This window comes from Mytilus californianus, unplaced genomic scaffold, assembly GCF_021869535.1.
Source record: "Mytilus californianus isolate M0D057914Y unplaced genomic scaffold, xbMytCali1.0.p SCAF_6, whole genome shotgun sequence".
Taxonomy (NCBI): Eukaryota; Metazoa; Mollusca; class Bivalvia; order Mytilida; family Mytilidae; genus Mytilus; species Mytilus californianus.
The window spans coordinates 112,279,231-112,301,234 of NW_026262712.1; the positions used below are offsets into that span (position 1 = coordinate 112,279,231).

Sequence of the window (22,004 nt, forward strand, 5' to 3'; positions counted from 1 at the left end):
TAATTCTTTTTAATTTCTGAAATCTGAAATGAGAAAAAATTGACCCCCCACAATTTCTTTTTACCCCCCCCCCCCCCCTTTTTTCCCCCAAAAAATTCTTTCCCTCAAGATATGGTCATAATCTCAATTCAAATTTCCAATGGAGTTTGCAACCATAATTACCCATTTAAATTTACCATAGTGCTAATTTAATCTATTTTATTATAGAATTTAAAATATAGTGTCAAATCTTTCATATGGATTTTTTTGTAAAAAAAAAAGATGCAACATTTGCAGATATTTTTACTGGTCTTCCTTTATAAATATGCATTTCTTTAAACATAATTTAAAAGCAGTGTAAGGGAAGTAACCAAAACGTTGTATTTGGATTACCTCCCTTACACTGTTTTAAATTATCTTAATTGTTCATTAACCATTACTTTATACATAATTTAAAAGCAGTGTAAGGGAGATAATTTCAATGATGTATTTGATTTATCTCTCTTACACTGCTTTAAATTATGTTTTGTACTAAAGTATTTGTCCATTAACCAGGACAACCTTGTTTTCCCCACTTTTTTGCCCCTAATTCCTAAACGGTTTGAGCCATAACCCCCCAAAGCAAATCCTAACCATCCCTTTGTGGTATGGAAACTTGTAGTATAATTTCAGAGAGATCCATACACCGTTCCACAGTTATTGTCTGGAAACTAGAAAATGCTTATTTTTTGCCCCTAATTCCTTAACTGTTGGTACCATAACCCCCAAAATCAATCCCCACCTTCCTTTTGTGGTATTGAACGTTATGGTAAAATTTCAAAGAGATCTATTCACTTAAACTAAAGTTAGAGTGCGAAAACCAATGTGTCTTCGGACGACGACGCCAACGTCATACCAATATACGACCGCAAAAATTTTTTGCGGTCGTATAAAAAGACAAACAGACAAATAATAGTACAGATGACACAACATAGAAAACTAAAGACTAAGAAACACGAACCCCACCAAAAACATCAAAAAATATCAATGCGACAGCAACCCTGCGGCAAAAACAAACCAGAATACATATTATCTTCGACAGTAGGTATGTGTCAAGCTGTATATAAACTACCCAAAGTCTATAATAGTTGTTGGTAAATCGAACAGAAAATTCTGCAAATAACAAAAATCAAGATATGACGCTGTCGTAGGACAACCACTGACGAGGGTTCTGGGCTTTGGACAGGCGGGGCTACACTAGAGAGATCTCAGGTCTCCCCCTTTTAATATCAGCTATAATAGACGAAAAAAAAAAAGAACAAGGATGAACATAATGAATAAAAACCAATGCAGGAAAAGCACTTAACCTTTGTAATAACGCTATAAAAGAAAATGCCACTGTTCATTTTTTTTTGTCACAAAAAAGTCAATACTGCACATAATGCGTAAAATTATTCATTGATGATGACTTGGTCTTGAAAAGTCCCTTCTATGGTGTATAAACCGGACTGTAAAAATATGGATATATAAGTCTTTCGCTTACGTTTTACAGGCACAATATATAGACTAAAGCACAATATATATATATCTTTCCTTTATTGCTAGTCAAACCAAACTTTGTTCATCACATTGGCTTGAACACACGAAATGTTTAGTGATGTGTTGAGTGACAGGGTTATTTCTATCTGGCACAATAACAAACAGTCATCTCTTTTTATTCGTACACAATAGTGCTATAGTCATGATAGTTCTGCATCCAATTTTGACAAAAATTTATACGTTGCCGTTTAATCCTTATATGTAGTGAACATCAACCAAAAAATCAATATAAGATCTATATAAAATGGAAAATGGAAATGGCGAATGTCAAAGAGACAACAACCCGACCAAAAAGCAGAAAACAGCCGAAGGGCACCAATTGGATCTTCAACACAGCAAAAAAATCCTTCGACCGGAGGCGGGCTTCAGCTGGCCCCTAAATAAAAATGTGTACTAGTTCAGCCCTAAATAAAAATGTGTACTAGTTCAGTGAAAATGGACGTCATACTCAACTCCAAAACATAAATAAACTAAAATTAAAATACATACAAGACTAACAAAGGCCAGAGGCTCCTGACTTCGGATAGGCGCAAAAATGCGGCGGTGTTAAACATGTTTTGTGAGAGATCAACTCTCCTCCTATACCTCTAGCCAATGTAGAATAAACAAACACACAACATTACAACCAGTAAAACTAAGTTTAAAGAAATTCGAGTCCAATGTCAGAATATGAACTTTTTTTATGGTTGAATGTGGTGCTTAGGTTCGTCAGCTATCAGAGCCTGTTCAAATATTAAGGTTTCTTGTCACGTGTAAAAATGAGGAAACCTTGAAATAAGAATAGCGGTTACTGTGGATCGTCTGAATATCTCATGAATTGGCCATCCTTTCCTTTGTGACTGGAATTTTTATGCCCCGCCTACAATAGTGGGGCATAATGTTTTCTGGTCTGTGCTGCCGTCCGTCAGTCCGTCCGTCCAATACTTGGTTGATGATGTTTGTTAAGCTAGATTGAATTACAATGGAGTTGTGTTCACGTCAACTTGAAACTATACATGTTCACGTCAACTTGAAACTATACACATGTTCATTTTGACATGGTCTTTTTGAAACAGATGCCAAGTTAGATATTTTAACCATAATTTGCGATTCAATGAACATGACAATGTGATATTTTAAGCGAGTCATACTGTCCTATGAATACATATTCTTGTTTTTATTCGTGTCTTTTTCTTTTAGTTTCAGAGATTTTTTATTATGGCAGTCAATGACATTCTTGTTTTTTTCCTATTTTGTTACAAGTTCAATTCATATTAACCTACTTGCAACGGGTACCATCGACTTCAACTTTATAGTGATGGTCCGAGTACACAGTTATCGAATATATAGTCCCTAGTGTGGACAGTGTGTTACTTGCTAATTTTTTTTATACCCCTTCCAAATTTATTTCTCCAAGTTTTAAGACTCAAATAGCAAGTAGGGGGGTGAAATGACACTGTAAAAAAATTTGGGTCATGAATTTTAAAGTAAAGTAGTGATTTGGTCCAGCTGAAAAATGTTAAAAATTAGCACTTCGGAAGCTGTCAAAAGATTTGAAGACCCCCTTAACATAAAATTGTCCATATTTTGAGTTAGAGCCGATGAAGTTTTCTATAATTTTGATATAATTTGTCCCAAAAGTAGTACAACACACTGTAAAAATATTATTGAGAAAGCGCAGGTGGGATTTTTTTAATTTTCATTTATTGTCTAAAAGAAATGCACTACGAAATAACTGTACTCGGACCTGATGCCTTATGAACTTTGTAGCTTCTCTTTTGAAAATGTGGTAGATACTAGCAGGTATCACGCGTTTGTCAAAATAAATGGCGAATAACAAAACACAATGTTTTGCTTTGTTTTAGGTTAGTTTAAAGAAAGTAGAATATGAAGAGTTGAACATACAATATGATATCATAGGAATAAAAGGAGAAAAAGGGTGCTTCAGTAGGCACGGTACCCACCTTAGGTCACAAGGTCACGAATAAAAATTGCCTCGGGTCACCAGGTCACTAATTTAAGCAATTTATTAGTTTCTAAACTAATTTGATTCTCGGTTTAAATATTTTAAAAGTCACATGTACTTTCAAAACAAACGCCAGGTCGCAAAGTGGTCAATCCCCCTTTTCACGTCCCAGGTCGGATTTGACCATGTTGTAGCCACACATAGGGTGTACGGCATCTAACTTGAACATTCGGATCCTATACTACCTACCCAGTGTGTAATGTGTGTTCGAATAAACCGTTAATCACACCATGGAAGTATTATATTGTCTCTTTGGATTAAACGAGACAATGATTTGTAAAAAAAAGCAGACAGATCCAGGGTTTAAGGAAAGGGGAGGCGTAATTGTCAAATAAGATAAACATACCACCGAGTATTTTTTTTACGATTTGTAAGCAAACAATTAGATGTTTCGATCAAAAGGGCCTCTAAACCCGCACTGATCTTCGGCTATGCACATATCTCGTCAGGAAGATTTTCTATAGGTCGTTCCTAAAAATACAGATTTTGTTTCGTTTCTCAATTTACATGTTTCGTTTCGCTTTGTTTAGTTTCTCACTTTACAAGGACCCCCAATGTAACGTAAACGGGTTTTTCTGCGTATAAACTGATGTTCCGTTCATAATTTGTCTTATGACATTATACCCCGCTAGCTCGGCCGTTTACATTAGTGGTCGAGAGGGTTCGGCCTGTGCTTTCACGCGCTCCAGGTCTTCGGACAGCAAAATGACAATACCAAGAACCAATAAATTCAACAAAGGACAGGTATCAGAAACCTAGAAATGTACCAGGGACCAAAGTCAGTCCAGTAAAAAAAAAAAACATCGCATTATAACTATTACCGTTTAGTTCTCAGTCCAACTAGAGCAATGTCTGAAACACATTTTTCAGTAGCAATGACCAGTTCAATTCCTTAAAAAAAACATGCGATAATATAAAATTCAATTCCAGAGTAAGGCTCGAACAATTCCGAAGATTGACGACCATTACTCTAAAATATCCCTCGGATAACCAATATCGCTATCAAAATGTACCCCATCTCTTTATAAACACGATATCATTAAATATCTAGCTAGTGTTCAATTCCTAATATTTTTTGGAACGGAAACGTAAATTTAAATTTAGAAATGTTTGACTCTAAAACCCCAAAAATGTTTTAAATGTAAAGAAATGAATACTAAAGTCAAACATTAAAGGCGAATCAAATGAAATTTAAAGTACAACTTACCAGTACGAAAGTTTTTCCTAATCTAAAGAAATATTGTCCAGGCGAGGTTTAAAAATCCTGGACATTGAGTCTTAAGCACGAGAAAAACGATCCCCGCGAAAAGTGAACTGACAACTATATTATAACATCTAAAAATAGAAAAAGGGGGTTTACGATGACCCATGATAAACGTTACACTATACCGTACATGTGTTTGCGGTAAACAAAATTACTTATAGTAAAACGATAAAAATTAAACATGAAATGACAAGAATAAACGCACAAGAGACAGATTATTCGGTCTGCACATGTTTGTATTGACAAAGGAAAAAAAATAGGGTTTTCATTGTTAAAGGCCGTACGGTGACATACATATAATTGCTTTATATATGTGTCATTGTTACTCTGATTGATAGTTGTCTTATTGGCATCATACACTATCTCCTTATTAATATTTTGTATAAGATGTCACTGCATAATGATATTGATGAACTAATGTTTCTGTTTACGTAGAAACAAATATCAAAAAGTAAAATCACAAAAATACCGAACTCTGAGGAAAATTCAAAACGGAAAAAGTCCCTAATCCAATGGCAAAATCAAAAGCTCAAACGCATCAAACGAACATTATAATGCAGTTTTGACTAATGCACTACATATGTCGGCGAATGCGTATATTCCGTGTGGAAACGTTTCGTCATTACCTTAAACCATATTGGAAATCCAATGACTTAAATACAGTTGATTACGAACAGCGCGAAGCACGTCGTGAATGGAAAAATAATAACAAGCCTCGTAACAAATCTAACCGCCTTTACTAAGAGTATAAAGATAAAAAAAGAATATTTAGGAAACGTAAACGTCAGGCCGAAAAAACTATGGCGAGAAGAAAAGTATGAGGACATTAAAAATGCGGCAGAAGTTGACATCGGGGAATTCTTCAGAACAGCGCGTAAAATGAGGAAACAGGGACCGGCAACAGATAAACTTGTTTATGACGATACCGAAGCAAAGACACCTGGAGATATATGTATGTTATGGGGAAAATATTTTGAAAATTTATACTCTATAAAAGAAGAGAACTGCTTTGATAAAGAATTTCACGGGAAAATTTCCAAAAAAGTCCATGATCTTTTCAACAATAAATACAAGGGTTATATTGATACTCTCGACAAACCGATAACTGTAGATGAAATCAAGGATCAGGTCCGAACCTTGAAATCCGGTAAATCACCAGGACAAGATTATATATCAAATTAACACATACTATATGGTGGTGAAACATAATTAAAACATCTGAGCGTATTATACAATTTAATTCTCGAACAGGAATACCTACCTATATCATTTAGACATGGAATAATTATACCTCTTTATAAAAGAAATAATAAAGACAAAACAAATCCAAATAGTTATCGTGCCGCTACTTTAACTTCTTCATTAGGAAAACTTTTTGAAATCGTATGCATAAACTCCTTGTTGATATCAATAGTGTGATGCCGCATCCACTCCAGTTTGGATTTGTAAAAGAACATGGTGTGATACCGGCTATATACACCTTGAAAGAAGCAATTCATTATTATCTAGAACGTAATTCGATTGTTTATGCCATTTTTCTTGACAACGAAAAGGCTTTTGATCGAGTGTGGCAAGATGGCCTATTATACAAACTGAACCAAATTGGAATTCAAGGTAAATTGTGGAATCTGATATATATGTCGTATAAAACTGCAACAGCACATGTGCAGCATACAGCACATGTGCAGCATACAGCACATGTGCAGCATAGTGGACTAACAAGTCAAGTGTTTCGGGAGTAGTGTGTTGTCTGCCTGGTTATTTTCCGTATTTATTAATGACTTGATTTGTGAACTCTTATCGACAAATTGTGGACTACTAGTAGGCCCGATCAGCATACCAACAATCTTGTTAGCCGATGACACAACTTTATTAAGCGCAACTGTAAATGGTGCTCAGACATTATTAAGCATTGTTAACAGCTATGCGCTCAAATGGCGGTTAAAATATAATGCATCGAAAAGCAGTGTTTTGACTTTTACACCACCAAGAAAGACTCGCAACACTAAGGACTCTGCAGCATGTCTTAACCTAGGTAATATTGTACTCGAAAGAAAACGTACATGTATTTACGCTGGAACACTTATTAACTCAGATGGAAAAACTTTCGACAGATCAGATAAATCCAGTAAAAAATTAAAACAGAAACGTCACTCATTTTATACTGTTGGTGTTAATCCACGATGGATGAGTGCCTTAACAAATAACTTGATATGGAAAAGAGATTTCTTACAACTGCACTTTATGGATGTGAAATTTGGGGTCAGATACCCTACCGTGAAGTTGAAATGTTGGAAATAACTCAAAGATATTTCGTCAGATTTATACTAATGATGGATAAACGCAGTCCGACTGACTCTTGCATTAGTAATGTTGGGTTGTGGTCAGTAGAAGGATATATTGGTAAAATGAAACTTTTGTTTTTTGGAAGGTTGTGTCGTGCAAAATCAACAACAATACATAAACGGATGTTTAATTTTCGTATGGGACAAATATTAGCCGGTGAGTCCAGTCAAATATCATTGACTTACGATTATATCAAAATTTTGATGAAATATGAATTTGATGTTTTTGTTGAAAACTTTGTGGCTGAAAATTTCTTTCCAGACAAACTACTGTGGAGCAAAATTGTAAAACAGACTTTTAGACATATACGAAGAAAACAAATGGAAACACTCAGTTGAACGGCGACCAGAACTTAAGCGGTACTATAAAATACATACATGTTTGACGGAGCATTGTTAGTTACGACTAGTGGTAACTTATCCATCTTTAAATTCAAAATTTATGACGCTTGTGAAATTAGGAGCCATAGCTATTAAAACAGACAAATGCTCTTTGTGTAACTTATATAATACGGATATACTTATGCATTATATACTATGCTGTACATCCCTTTTACAAATTCGGACAGAAATGTACTACAAAATAGTTGATATTCTTGACGTAGAAGATTCCGTCCGTTTCTTTAATCAAGATGATGACGAAATTGTAGAGTCGTTACTTGGAAGTATGAATCATACCATGCAAACTATAAATGCTGATGTATGGAGCCTCTTGATGTGCCACATAGCAGATTATATGTATAAACTATATCAGGTCTTCAATTATGATCTTTATAGTCACATATTTGATCTCAACTAATGTTGTTCTTGTATGAAAATTGGTGAATAATAGACTTTTTTTTCGACTGTATTTCATATAATTATGTAAATATTTATGTCCTTTTTGTCGAGCCTTCGACTTTTGTCGAAAAAGCGAGACATAGCGATCCTACATTCCGTCGGCGGCGTCGTCGTCGTCGTCGGCGGCGTCCACAAATATTCACTCTGTGGTTAAAGTTTTTGAAATTTTAATAACTTTCTTAAACTATCCTGGATTTCTACCAAACTTGGAAAGAAGCTTGTTTATGATCATAAGATAGTATCCAGAAGTAAATTTTGTAAAAAAAAAAAATCCATTTTTTCCGTATTTTACTTATAAATGGACTTAGTTTTTCTGCCAGGAAACATTACATTCACTCTGTGGTTAAAGTTTTCAAAATTTTAATAACTTTCTTAAACTATCCTGGATTTCTACCAAACTTAGAAAGAAGCTTGTTTATGATCATAAGATAGTATCCAGAAGTAAAATTTGTAAAAAAAATCCATTTTTTCCTTATTTAACTTATAAATGGACTTAGTTTTTCTGCCAGTTTACATTACATTCACTCTGTGGTTAAAGTTTTTTTTAAATTTTAACAACTTTCTTAAACTATCCTGGATTTGTACCAAACTTGGACTGTGGCTTGTTTATGATTAAAAGCTAGTATCTAGAAGGAAAATTTGTTAAAATTTTGTTCCACTTTTTCCGTTTTTTACTTATAAATGGACTTTGTTTTTCTTCCAGTTAACATTACATACAGTCTGCAGTTTAAGTTTTTAAAACATTTATTAGATTCATAAACTATCCTGGATTTTTACCAAACTTGGACAGAAGCTACTTACAATCAAAAGATAGTATAGAGAGGAATATTTTTATTAATTTTTTTCCTCATTTTTGTTGAGCCTGCGATTAACAGCAAAAGTAGGCGAGACACTGGGTTCCGCAGAACCCTTACGAATTTTTTTTAATGGTGTTATACTTAGATGTTGTTTAGAATATGTAAATATGTTTGTGTAATGTTTTTGATGCTGTTCTTATAATATAAATTGTAATGATCTTCATATATATATGGAGAAAATAAAGATAATCAATCAATCAATCAAGTGCCTTTTTTAAAATATATAATAGATATACACATAACTGAGCAAATTAGTATGCCAACCCAAATAAAAAATCGATATTCTGATTAAAACTTTAAATGAAAATATCCTATTAGTTTTGAAATAAAAAGTAACATTCAACAACCTAAAACTGTTTTACAAGCGTTGCAAAATAGCCACTGCCATTTACAAACAGGTACTTGGTGATAGGATAAAAAAATGCACTCCCCCTTTTTTTTGAATTCGTTACTCTTTTGTTTTCTTTTATCAATTCGTGCCCATGTTTTTCATTGTTAAACTGTCATATATATGTGTCATGAAGAAGAATATATGTAAATATACGTATTTTATCATAATAGAATCCACAGCGGTCACTAATTTTTAACTTGTGACGTCACAGTTTGCCGTGACAAGTAAAGTTTTGTGATACTGATTCCTAATATTTATGTAGTTATTATTTAGGGCTAATTATGATCCTTAATTGGCTCTCTCTCTCTCTTCGACAAAATAGCAAAACTCTATATAAATCGCAAAATAGCCACTGCCAAAAAAGAAAACATTTCAAGTCTGAGTTTCACAAGTATCAAGACTAATGAACAGTTTCCTTTCAAATGAATTATATATGATAATAAAAAGAATATATATTAATCATTTCAACATCTTTCGCTTAAACATCCGAAAGATATAACATGCTATTATATCTATGTATATCCAAACAATTGTCAACAAATCAACTTATTTGTGATGATTTTGTCCTATCAAATTTGTTACTTTCTGTCCGTTTACGGCCGGAGTTTAGTAAAATGTTCAGTTATGGTTAAGCACAAACAAATTATACAGCGATGATCCACCTTAACTTTGGAATTTTTAAATGTGAATATGTTTATGTATGTACTCAATGATTCATGTATGCTACGAACCAAATACACATGTGAATATGAAAAAAAAACCGGAACTGATCTCGACATTACCGTGTCCGATTAGATTTTTTTTGTGCTTCCTGTTTTCACAAGCGCCACCTAAGAAAAATTAAGTATGGAAAGTGTGAAGAAATGAACTTTGAAAATGATGTAGGGTCACTACAGGTAATACTGACAGTCATGTTACAAAATAAGGTATAAACGCTACAACCCATGTCACAAAGACGAATGAGAATTCATCAAAAATGAAAAAAAATATGTCTTTGTTCCAGGTGTAGTAAAAAGTAAAATCACAAAAATACTGAACTCCGAGGAAAATTCAAAAAGGAAAGTCCCTAATCAAATGGCAAAATCAAAAGCTCAAACACATCAAACGAATGGATAACAACTGTCATATATTTTCTTATGTAGAAAATGGTGGATTGAACCTGGTTTTAAAGCTAGCTAAGCCTCTCACTTGTATGACAGTCGCATCAAATTCCACAGGGACTCGGTAAGCAGGTTAAAAATCAATTCAATATTTATTTTTTCGTCTAAATTTTAAATGCGCATCCAAAAAGTGGCAAAATAATCAACTTATTGATGGTGGCCGCGTATTGGTAGAAGTAGAAGTAAAATTTTGGGGTACCACGATTTCCCGAGAATAACAAGAACAAAATAATATCCCGAAAACAATCTGATTTGTCCGGATAACAAGATTTTGCATGGTGTTATACTGCTTAAATTAGTGTAACAGCATACAATTATCAGGTTTAAGATGTTTTAGTCGTGTATAATCAATAAAAGTACAAGTTATCTTCAGGAAGTCGATTTGTATGTCTTGTATGCAAATTCCTTGTTGAAAACAATATGGGGGATGTAATTATTCATAAGGTAGATAATTCGACTTGAACCACATGTGTGTACTTTTGTAATACAGACTGTAATTAATAGGATTAAAATGTACTGATGTCATTAAGGGACATCAATTGGAAATATATTAATTATCTTATTTCTAGGCGTTTCAATTTAACAATGAATATACATGTCATAAGTGTATATACTAATTAACAAGTTATTGCAAAAGGTGCTGGACACGTGTCTGTAATCGTTGTTAAGTGGAAAGATCAGAAAGACATAATGAATCAGAGCTCCAGATAAGCTGCGTATTTGCGTGATCACGCAATACAAATAATTAAAAACTCAATGCAATTGCCCATTGCAGGGTTCAAAAACCCAATTCATTCAAAGGAAAACCCAATTATATGCCAAAACCATGAGTTCTTAACGCTTTTATTCGCTATCGTTTGGGTTATTTACCCTTATCTGATTACAGTCGTCCCGTAAATCTATTTTTATAATATTTATAATTGGAAATAATTGGAAATGTCCTTTCCTTCTAAAAATAGAGCCCTGCATCAAGTAGCTGAAATAGGTCCCTGTTGGAATTTTCCGTTGCTCAAAAGGTACACGTGTTTATGAAAACATTTCGATCTTCTCGGCGTTTATCCAATTAGCGTTTGTCTTGTTGTCATATTTTTTTTGAATTGCTCAGGATTTATCATAACATACAATGAATTAAAACGAAAGTAAATATCCGATAAAAATATTGAATAGAAGCATGTTTTCAGCTTCTTTTTGATACTTTAGGGAAAGTTATTATGATGATAACAAAACCCTTTTGCCTACCTTAACGAGAACATTGCTAGAACTATAAACACGGGGTTTTGTCAATAACGAAATCAGTTGGAAAAGTGAAAGGCCAAATCAATTATGACATGATATATGTAGTTGGAAAGCATCAAAACTAAAAGTTCTAATCAGCTGGGACAACTTACATGACTTAACCCAGATTTATGTAAATTAAATTAAACAAAAACATTCAAGTATAATTTTAGTTTATATATTATTTTTTTCAATTTAGTTGATGAGTGAATACACATATCCGTTTTTTACGTCAATGCATCTTGACACTTTTTTTGTTTTGGTCTTATTGTTCTGTATGCTTATGACAGTTGTCTTATTGGCAAGTGCAGTTTAACATTGTCATTTATTTATTTGATGTTGCAGAATTATTTGTAAATTTAACACTGTAAATTTAAGTTGAATGTGGTCTCCGTCATTAAACCTATAAACCTGGTCAAGGTTTTGGGGTATATCTTAAATCTGGGAACTACTTATTATTTTTATTAAAAAGTAGATCTAGCAAATAGGTGAAAGGACTGGCAAAACTTTCTTACAGCACCTAAATTTCACATATATTACATAAAAATCTAAACACTTAGCCACGCCTACCCCAACTGAACTGTAGGGTGATCATATGGGATCTAGAAAGGTAATTAGTAACTGTCCAACTAGTGACACCAGCTGCAGTTTATATAAGTTGTGAGAAAATACAAAACTGGCAGAACGTTTAAAATCGGACACAAATTAAACGTACAATTGCTCGTCAGTGAATAAACCAAATAAAACAGCTAGCATATATACAAAGAAAGAAAACATTTAAGATGGAAAAACATCTGCATGGGGTTGATATAATGTGATTATAACATGCCTAAACATTCAATATTGTGTTGATGAAAAAACCCAATACATTAAGGAGCTTGGTGGTGAAAAACCCAGTTTGATATTTGCTTGAGGGGTGAATTGGAATTGATAATGCAATTTAAAAACTTTATCACCCAATTACATAAAAAAAATGGTGGGTAAAAACCCCAATTTGTGAATTCTTATCTGGAGCTCTGTGAATTTATCACAGATTACTTATATTATGTTTTAAATCAGGTATTGCATAATGTTACCTTCTAATGAGATAATATGGGTAAAATAAATATTGAATATGAAATTAAATAAACAGAAAACAAACCAAAAACAAAAAAGGAAAATTTAAATGATATCAAATATTATTATATTTAAAAAAATGCCTATCTTTTCAAAGATTTCACCCCGTCGAAACTCTCCATTTGTGAAACTACAACTCTCACATAGAAAACACAGATTAGCATCAGACCATTTCTCTAATAATAAATCACTCATGGGTACACATTTGGTGTGGACCCATTTCTCACAGCCAGTGCACTGAATTGCATCAATGACACAATCTTCAGTACATTTTATACAGGGATAATTCATTTCCTCTGACATTTTGGAAGAATAAGCAACAAAATTGAAAATTACTTTTTATATACCGATGTTATTAAAATAGTACCAAGCCATTGTCTTCATATTTCTTTGAAGAACAAAATTTGAGAAAATTTAGTATTCTGTATTGAAACAACACCAAGCTTTAGCTTAAAAGGAGATATTTTGAGAAAATTGTACAGTAATAACAGCATTTAATCATATCATAAGAAAACAATATAATTACTAAGATTTTGGAAACATGTTTTTTCAGTTAATAAATTGGACGAATCATAATTAATGGCATTAAAAATATTTATTGAACACAATCAGTTTATCATATAAATGTAAAATAAAGGAAATAATTTGATAAGCTTAAATACCCGAATGAAGTTATAACATGTATAATAACTGTATTAACTTTTCATCATTTCAGTTTTTTTTTATAGAATATATTCTTACAGTACTTTCAATACTTTTATTTTTTTTAAGTTGTCTACCTTTTGAATAATTATGTCCGCCATATTGTTTTCAACAAGGAATTTGCATACAACACATAAAAATCAAATTCTTGAAGTGAAATTGCATTTTTATTGAGTAAAAACAAGTAATCTCTTTACTTAATATTCTTTAATATTGTTAAAAGTAGTATAACACCATAAAAAATCTTGTTATCGGGATAAATCTGTTTGTTTTCGGGATATTAAGTTGTTCTTGAACTTCTCGGGAAATCGTGGTACCGAAAATTTTGTTAATTAATGTTTTTTATTTTTTTTTAGTATTTCCTGTCTATTTGTATTACTTTATTAACATATTTGACGTTGACATCACTATTTCTTTGTTTTCTAGCAATGTGCAGTTTACTATCCATATCCGTATACTGAAAAATCCTAAAGGGATGTAAGTCGCCATCTTGAATTGCCTTCCCTACTTTAGATAAAAAATAATTAAAAATATTAAAAATTACTATATACCTTACAAAGGCACTCATTTTCTTCCTAAATTATTATTCTATCACATGCATATTTTGATTTTTGGATCAACAGAACCCTTACGCAGCTTCAGTTGCATTTGGGTCAGAATATTAAAATTTCCCAGCGAAAACAACGTAACTGGCAAACGTTGTTTTTCAGTAAGATAGACGAAATGGAAGATAATTCTTGTCATTAGGAAACTTCCGGGTTGATGCGTTTACTACAGCGATAACTCCTCATAAATATCGAGCGCAAATTTATAAACAAATAGAACCTTTCTGCAAAAGGGGTAACATAAATCACTGACTTTTTGGTAGACACATCAATAAAATGAAGTAGTTACTAAAAAATATTGACGTGTTCAACGGGATTTACCATGTTCAGTAACAGTACCAGGATTTGAAAAAAAGGGGGTGGGGAGGCTGGTTGGTAGGCCAACTTTTGGATTAATACTTTGAAAAAGTCTATGCATTTATCATACATGCATGTATGAAGCTCCATTAGGAGGTCCCTTGTCCCCATAAATCAGCCTCTGATTATATACATGTTGTACTACATTAATCCTTGATGTGAAAAATATCAGGAAGATGTCTGACAGAAAGTCACATTCCTTTATGAACAAACCCCAATAGTTTGGGGACAACCATTTCATATTTTCAATGGGCGGAAGGATAGGAGGATAATCTGACATTGAAACAACACATGCAATGACTGTTTGAAGAAATTTTCGTTTGGTGTTTAATTTTTATGAAGGATTATTGGCGTGTAAATCTGTCTCAAATCTGATCGATTGAGCGTAGGTATCAAGTTAGGGGACAGCACTCGTCAGTCTATGAGGAGTTATCGTTGTAGTAAATGCATCATGATCAACCCGGAAGTTTCCGAATGACAAGAGTTATCTCCCATTTCGTCTATCTTACTGAAAAACGACATGTTTGCCAGTTACGTTGCTTTTCGCCGGGAAATTTAAATATTCTGACCCGAATGCAACTGAAGCTGTGTAAGGGTTCTGTTGATCCAAAAATCAAAATATGCATGTGATAGAAGAATAATTTAGGAAGAAAATGAGTGCCTTAGTAAGGTATATAGTAATTTATTAATATTTTTAATTATTTTTTATCTAAAGTAGGGAAGGCAATTCAAGATGGCAACTTAAATCCCTTTAAACAAGGAATTATTTGAATCTGGAATAATTTTGAATTCTGGAAAATTGATTAGAAATGTATGATGAAAACTAACCCAAGTAAATAGGGTTAGCCATGCATGCATGGCTAAGGTTAATTTTACTTTCACTATCATTTCAGTATGAACTAACTAAGCCACCTTAGCCATGCGCGCATGGCTAACCCTATTTAGTTGGGTTAGTTTTCATCATATATTTCTCATCAATTTTCCAGAATTCAAAATTATTCCAGATTCAAATAATTCCTTGTTTTTAGGATTTTTCAGTATACGGATATGGATAGTAAACTGCACATTGCTAGAAAACAAAGAAATAGTGATGTCAATGTCAAATACGTTAATAAAGTAATACAAATAGACAGGAAATACTAAATAAAAATTAAAAAAACATTGATTAACAAAATTTTAATCTGCTAACCCAGTCCCTGTGGTAGTAACAACATAATAATTTTTCCTATCTGACATACACCTTATCGCTATTCCCGGCTGACACGAGAATCTGTCCCGCTTGAACTATTGACGTCATACAACAATCACTTTTCCATTGTGGCGTCAGATATTTTGTATTATGACGTCAAAATTTTACGGGAACCTGTGTGATGTCCAGTAATGGTGGACAAATAGCGATAAGGTGTATTGTATCAAGTATTTGAGGTGTGGTAACTCATTTTGACTTTTGTGGGAATCTATATAAAAAAATTGCTCCTTACTCAAATTTCCAAAAGGAAATTTATGTTATACATCAGTCAGGGGTACTACCTAAACAAGTGATTTCATTATCACGTATTTCAGTGATTTGATAAATTCATTTATCACCTATTTAAGTGATTTTGGTGTTTCCTTTGATCTTCAAATGCTAATTTCATTGATTTTTCCATATTTTCACAAACTTTTCTATAATTTTCCTACATAGATCAATTATCCCTTTTTGTCGAGCCTTCGACTTTTGTCGAAAAAGCGAGACATAGCGATCCTACATTCCATCGTCGGCTGTGTCCACAAATATTCACTCTGCAGTTAGAGTTTTTGAAATTTTAATAACTTTCTTAAACTATCCTGGATTTCTACCAAACTTGGACAGAAGCTTGTTTATGATCATAAGATTGTATCCAGAAGTAAATTTTGTAAAAAAATAAATACTGTTTTCCGTATTTTACTTATAAATGGACTTAGTTTTTCTGCTAGGAAACATTACATTCACTCTGTGGTTAAAAGTTTTTGAAATTTTAATAACTTTAACCAACTATCCTGGATTTCTACCAAACTTGGACAGAAGCTTGTTTATGATCATTAGATAGTATCCAGAATTAAATTTTGTAAAAAAATAAATCCTGTTTACCGTATTTTACTTATAAATGGACTTAGTTTTTCTGCTAGGAAACATTACATTCACTCTGTGTTTAAACATGTTAAAGTTTTTAAAATTTTAATAACTTTCTTAAACTATCCTGGATTTGTACCAAACTTGGTCAGAAGCTTGTTTATGATCAAAAGCTAGTATATATCTAGAAGGAAATTTTGTTAAAATTTTGTACATTTTACCTGTTTATCCGTATTTTACTTATAAATGGAGTTAGTTTTTCTTCCAGTTAACATTACATACAGTCTGCAGTTAAAGATTTAAAACATTTATTAGATTCATAAACTATCGTGGATTTTTACCATACTTGGACAGAAGCTTCTTACAATCAAAAGATAGTATCGAAAGGAATATTGTTATTATCTTTTTTCCTCATTTTTGTTAAGCCTGCGATTAACAGCAAAAGTTGGCGAGACACTGGGTTCCGCGGAACTCTTACGAATTTTTCTTTGTATATTAATTTCACCAGTGCGCTTGGGCAGTAAGTTAGTGCGCTAAAGCTTTTAAAAGTACCCTTGGGAATTTTTCTGTAATCAAATATTTATTAACTACTCTTACTATCAGTCAAAGGTCAACAATATTAGGTAACCTGATTGGTTTTCTTTAGAGTTAGAATGATCTACTTCAAGGTTACATCCTGATCTACAAATTATTCAAGTTTTTGCATATTTTAAATAAACTGTAAAAACTGACAGGCTTATCAAGCAAAAGACAATTTCTGAATGTACATAGTTGTTTTTTCAATGGAATTCTTGTCTTTTTACCAATAAAAAAATCAAGCTTGTGAGAAAAATATCAAGAAAATGTTATAAACACTTGTTGAAGTGATTACATTTTAACTTCTCAAATTACTCGTTTCAGTGATTTTAAAAAGTCTGTGTCTATTTTTGTGAAAATTTTTAATATTTCACAGCCAAAATCACTTGAATAAGTGATTCAAAATCACCTGTTTAAGTAGTACCCCTGACTGTACATCCGATGAAAATTATCTGGTTTCATGTCAATGTTTTCATTTATGACATATTTTTGGTTATAATTATAAACAGGTTGGGGAAGAAAAAATAGAAGTATTTACACTTGTAAGTTGTATGAAAAATTGTCCACCATTACCTAAAATCACACAATTTTCTGTAAACTTTGACATCACAATTTAAAAAAAAATTGGACGTCACAATTAAAAATAGCTGCGGAACCGTAGCTCTTCTATGTCCTTATGATATTTTTTGACTATTTGCCGGGTGGAGCCGCAGCTAAATTTAAAAGTGACTGTTGCATGACGTCGAAAGGTTATTTAGAGCAAATACCTTTAATTTGGACAAGAAGACAAAGTTAGCATCAATAAAGTTTATATACTATTAAATTTATAGACAAGTCAATAGACTATTTTCATATTACCGACTTTTGACTTCGGATTATATAATTATTCAACAGGTAACCTTTTCTGTGGTTGTACATCCTGGTACTCGGTCAAGTAAGAGCAACCAAAATTAAACATTTATCGGTGTAATTTGATAGGAAAGAAAATGTTAAGCAGTTAATTTTTCCCCAAAATTGTACCGATTGAAAGCTTGGTTTTACTTCTTTAGCTTGCTCTTTCCTGACTTGGTACCAGGATGTCCAACCACAGAAAAGGTAACCAGTCGAGAAATTATAAATCCGGAGTCAGAAGTCGTAATATGAAAATAGTCTATTAATTACAGTTGATTCAATCACAATTATTGCTGTTTTATAAAGTTTCAAATTTTGTTACAGCAGAGACACACATACACATACACATGTCTTTGCTTATAGTTACCAGTATATCCCAAACTCTGTCAGTCAGGGATATAACTCTATAGGGTTATTACAGAAAATATCTTGCATGTGTTATTACAGATATTTTCATGAGTTGTCTACTCTTTAATCCTTAAATTTTCTAAATCTGTAATAACATATGTTTGTTATTTGTAAAATAAATCATAAATATTTTAATTTTTAGTGGGCTCTAGGGTAATCTTGAAACTTTGGGCAGAAACTAAATGCATAGCCTTGATAACTAATTTTTGAATTAAATTAATACATTTTTCATTAACCATCATGACCATGGTAAATCAATGAGACAAGGCTTTTAAGGGATAAACTTAGCTGTAATAACAAGGCTTAGTAATTAAAGGCATGTAACTTATTATATGAGACACTTGGGAATTACTGGGAAGCTTGCAGCAGAACCTCATTACATGCTCTGATCATTATTTCTTACAATAAATTAAAATACATTGTAATTAAACATGATGTATGTCTGAGCAAATGCTTTGAAGTGATGTAGAGTCTAGAGAAGCTGTAATAACACCCTTTAGTTATTACAGGCATATTTTTTCTCTAATAACATAGGTGTATTATGCATGATTGGCAAACTACATGTATGAACTGTTATATCTTTCTATAGTTAAGTATACCTAAAGACAGTAGCAATATCTATAGAACTTGTATACATTTTAACAAAACTAATGATGTATATTGTTCCTTTGAAACATGTAACATACATAATCACAGTTCTTTGATTTTTTAGTCCACAATAACAAATGTATGTTATTTTTCTGTAATAACCCTATAGAGTTATATCCCTGACTGTCTGTCTGACCGACAAAATGTCAAATTTCTTTTTTCGGTCAGACAAACCCTCAAACAGTTTGGCACAGACTGAGTTACATTGTAGCAGCACTACACATGTACGTACGTCTTGTAATGAATTTTTGTAACAATCCCATGTCCCATCATATGAATATATATTTAAATATATGGACCATTTTAGTGAAATAAATAAAAGATTAGATTAATACCATGAATACATTGTATCTTGTAACTTGGTTTGAACCTTTGATATATCAACCATCATGACCATGCTGACTCTTACATACATGACACAAATCGATTCATTAATTTATAATATAGCTCTTGTCAGAATACTGAATGAGTTGGGAAATGTATATCCCATATGCAGGTGGATTGGTATATTGCTACTGAGGTGGGGGAAATTGATAATTTCAAAATTAAAATTGTCTCGTTTGTCATAGATTCTAATACTGAGATGACCGCTTTTGTTAAATTCAAGGTACAGGTCTAAAAATGAGGCAGAGGAAGCCATGTCTGGTGTTTCTTTGATTTCTAGTTCTAGAGGGTATATTAAAGGAAGCCAATCAGAAAAGTTTGGATTGTTAATGGAAAGAAAAGATTTCTGTGCACTCTTTTTTATTGAATTTTCTACTGTAAATGAGGACTTTGTCCTTCTTTACTACATGCTCTTCTACCTGGTGCTTCTCCCAGAAAAATGTTATGTCACAATATCCTAGCTATGATGTGTTTTTACCTGAATTACCCCATTTCAACCAGGGCAACTCATTTATTAAATCAAAATTAGAATTCATGTATTATGCTGATGACCAAAACCTTTTTTGTTATAGCAGATTCTAACTTCGAAAACCTAATGAAAACTCTTGGACAGGAATGTGGACAACTTACATGTCATGCATGTATAGAATTAGTTTGAATATTTATAAAATGCAGGGGCAATGATAAACTCTGACAAATTTCAAGCCATTTTTTTTTTTCACAGCATATTGCGGCTATGGAATTACGCTATCAGAATATAATGAATTTTATAAGAAGACCAGGTGCTTTAGGAAACCAAGATTTCAGGAATTTTCAAGATTTGAGGAGACTACGAGAATTAATAAACCGTCAAGAGGTCGCCCAACAGGTCAATCAACCACGGAATGAGAGGATTAATATTGATAGTGATATTTTAAGGTATAATATTTATATAACAATATGTAGAGGATATTTTAAGGTATTAATATAACAATGTGTCTGTATTAGGAATACAAGTAGTTATATCCACCCCATTACTTGAAAAAAAATAAAATTAAAATAAAGTTACAGCCAATTTTGTGTCAAAATTAGGTTCTCTGGTTCTCAATCCTCTAGCCTGGCTCCCTTAATATTGAATCCTCATTCAGAACCTGTATATACATGATATAGTAATTAGGAGATGTGGTATGATTGCAAATGAGACATCTTTATTTATAGAGGGTAAAGACTGTAAAAAATTTCATCTTCATACTTCCCAGAAACTTTTTTGGAGCACTTGACCATAAAATGTTCAGAATGATGAAATCTATCTAATGTCTATTGACATCAAAACTGTCAAATGACCACTTATAAGAGTTATTGCCCTTAATCGATTATTTTTCCCAATTTTTTGCGTTTTTGACTATTATCTTGAAAACTTTAACAGATAGATAGAAAAATAAGGGCAACAGTAGTATACCGCTGTTTAAAAGTCATAAATCAATTAAGAGAAAAGAAATATGGGTTACAAACTAAAGCAGAGGGAAACATCAACTATAAGACGAAAACAACGAAACAAAAGAAACACTGAAGTGCAACAAAAAACAAACGACTATGCAGCATACATAGAAAAGAACAATTAAATAACAAATGCCATATTCCTGTCTTGGTACAGAACATTTTAAGAAAAAAATGGTGGGTTGAACCTGGTTTTGTGGCTAGCCAAACCTCGCGCTTTATGGCAATGTTAAATATAACGCTAAAATGACAACATTACATGACAGGAATACAGTACAAATAAATGCAAGAACAGTCAGGACAGAAAAATTAGAAAATTAAATTAGCAAAAAAGATCAGCAACACAAGATCTACAACTAAGTCAACATGGCCCTTTAATGGCGTTTATCTTTTTGCATTTTTGTCTATTTTTTTAAAACTAGCATAGAAAGATAGAAATTTCAATCAGCAAGGCAAGCCAACAAAAAAGTCAGTATGATAAAAGTCAAAGATCAACTCCTTATTGATGTGCCCTATCTTAAAAACTATATTATATAGAAACTTAAAACAGCAAAAATGATAAGCAAGATGAGATCTACTAAGAAACCATCATGGCGGAAATCTTCAGTTGACTTTTCATTAGAGTTATGGCCCTTTAATGATAATTTTTTACCAATTCTTTTTTCATTTTTTGCCAATTTTCTTGAAAACTACACTACAAACCAGTAAAAGTCTGAAATGGCCTATATCTGTACTCGACTGTACTGATTTTTACTCGACCAGTCTGAATTGGTCTGAAATTTACTTGATAATACTCGACTGTAGTCTGAACCATACTTAACAGTCTGAACTTGTACTCGACCCTTACTCGACCAGTACTTAACCATTTTATACGCGTCTGAACCATGCTCAACCTAGTCTGAACCATACTCGACCTAGTCTGAACCATACTCGACCAAGTCTTAACCAACCTAGACCTATTTTTTGTATCTATCTATTGTATTTCATCAATTTAGGAACTGTTTTTAACAACAGCTATTTCCCGTGGCTAGAAATTTGAACAACAATTTGAAATT

At 32.6% G+C, this 22,004-nt stretch overlaps 1 protein-coding gene across 1 annotated transcript in view; it reads left to right on the forward strand.

The window, feature by feature from the left end:
* The first annotated feature begins 10,077 nt into the window (after window positions 1-10,077).
* Window positions 10,078-22,004, forward strand: part of LOC127705932 (SPRY domain-containing protein 3-like) — a 28,203-nt gene continuing 16,276 nt past the window's right edge. The window contains exons 1-2 of the mRNA XM_052210285.1: window positions 10,078-10,155; window positions 20,198-20,391. Coding sequence (XP_052066245.1) covers window positions 10,123-10,155; window positions 20,198-20,391 — 227 coding nt within the window. The 5' untranslated portion in view covers window positions 10,078-10,122. The remainder of the gene's footprint in view (window positions 10,156-20,197; window positions 20,392-22,004) is intronic.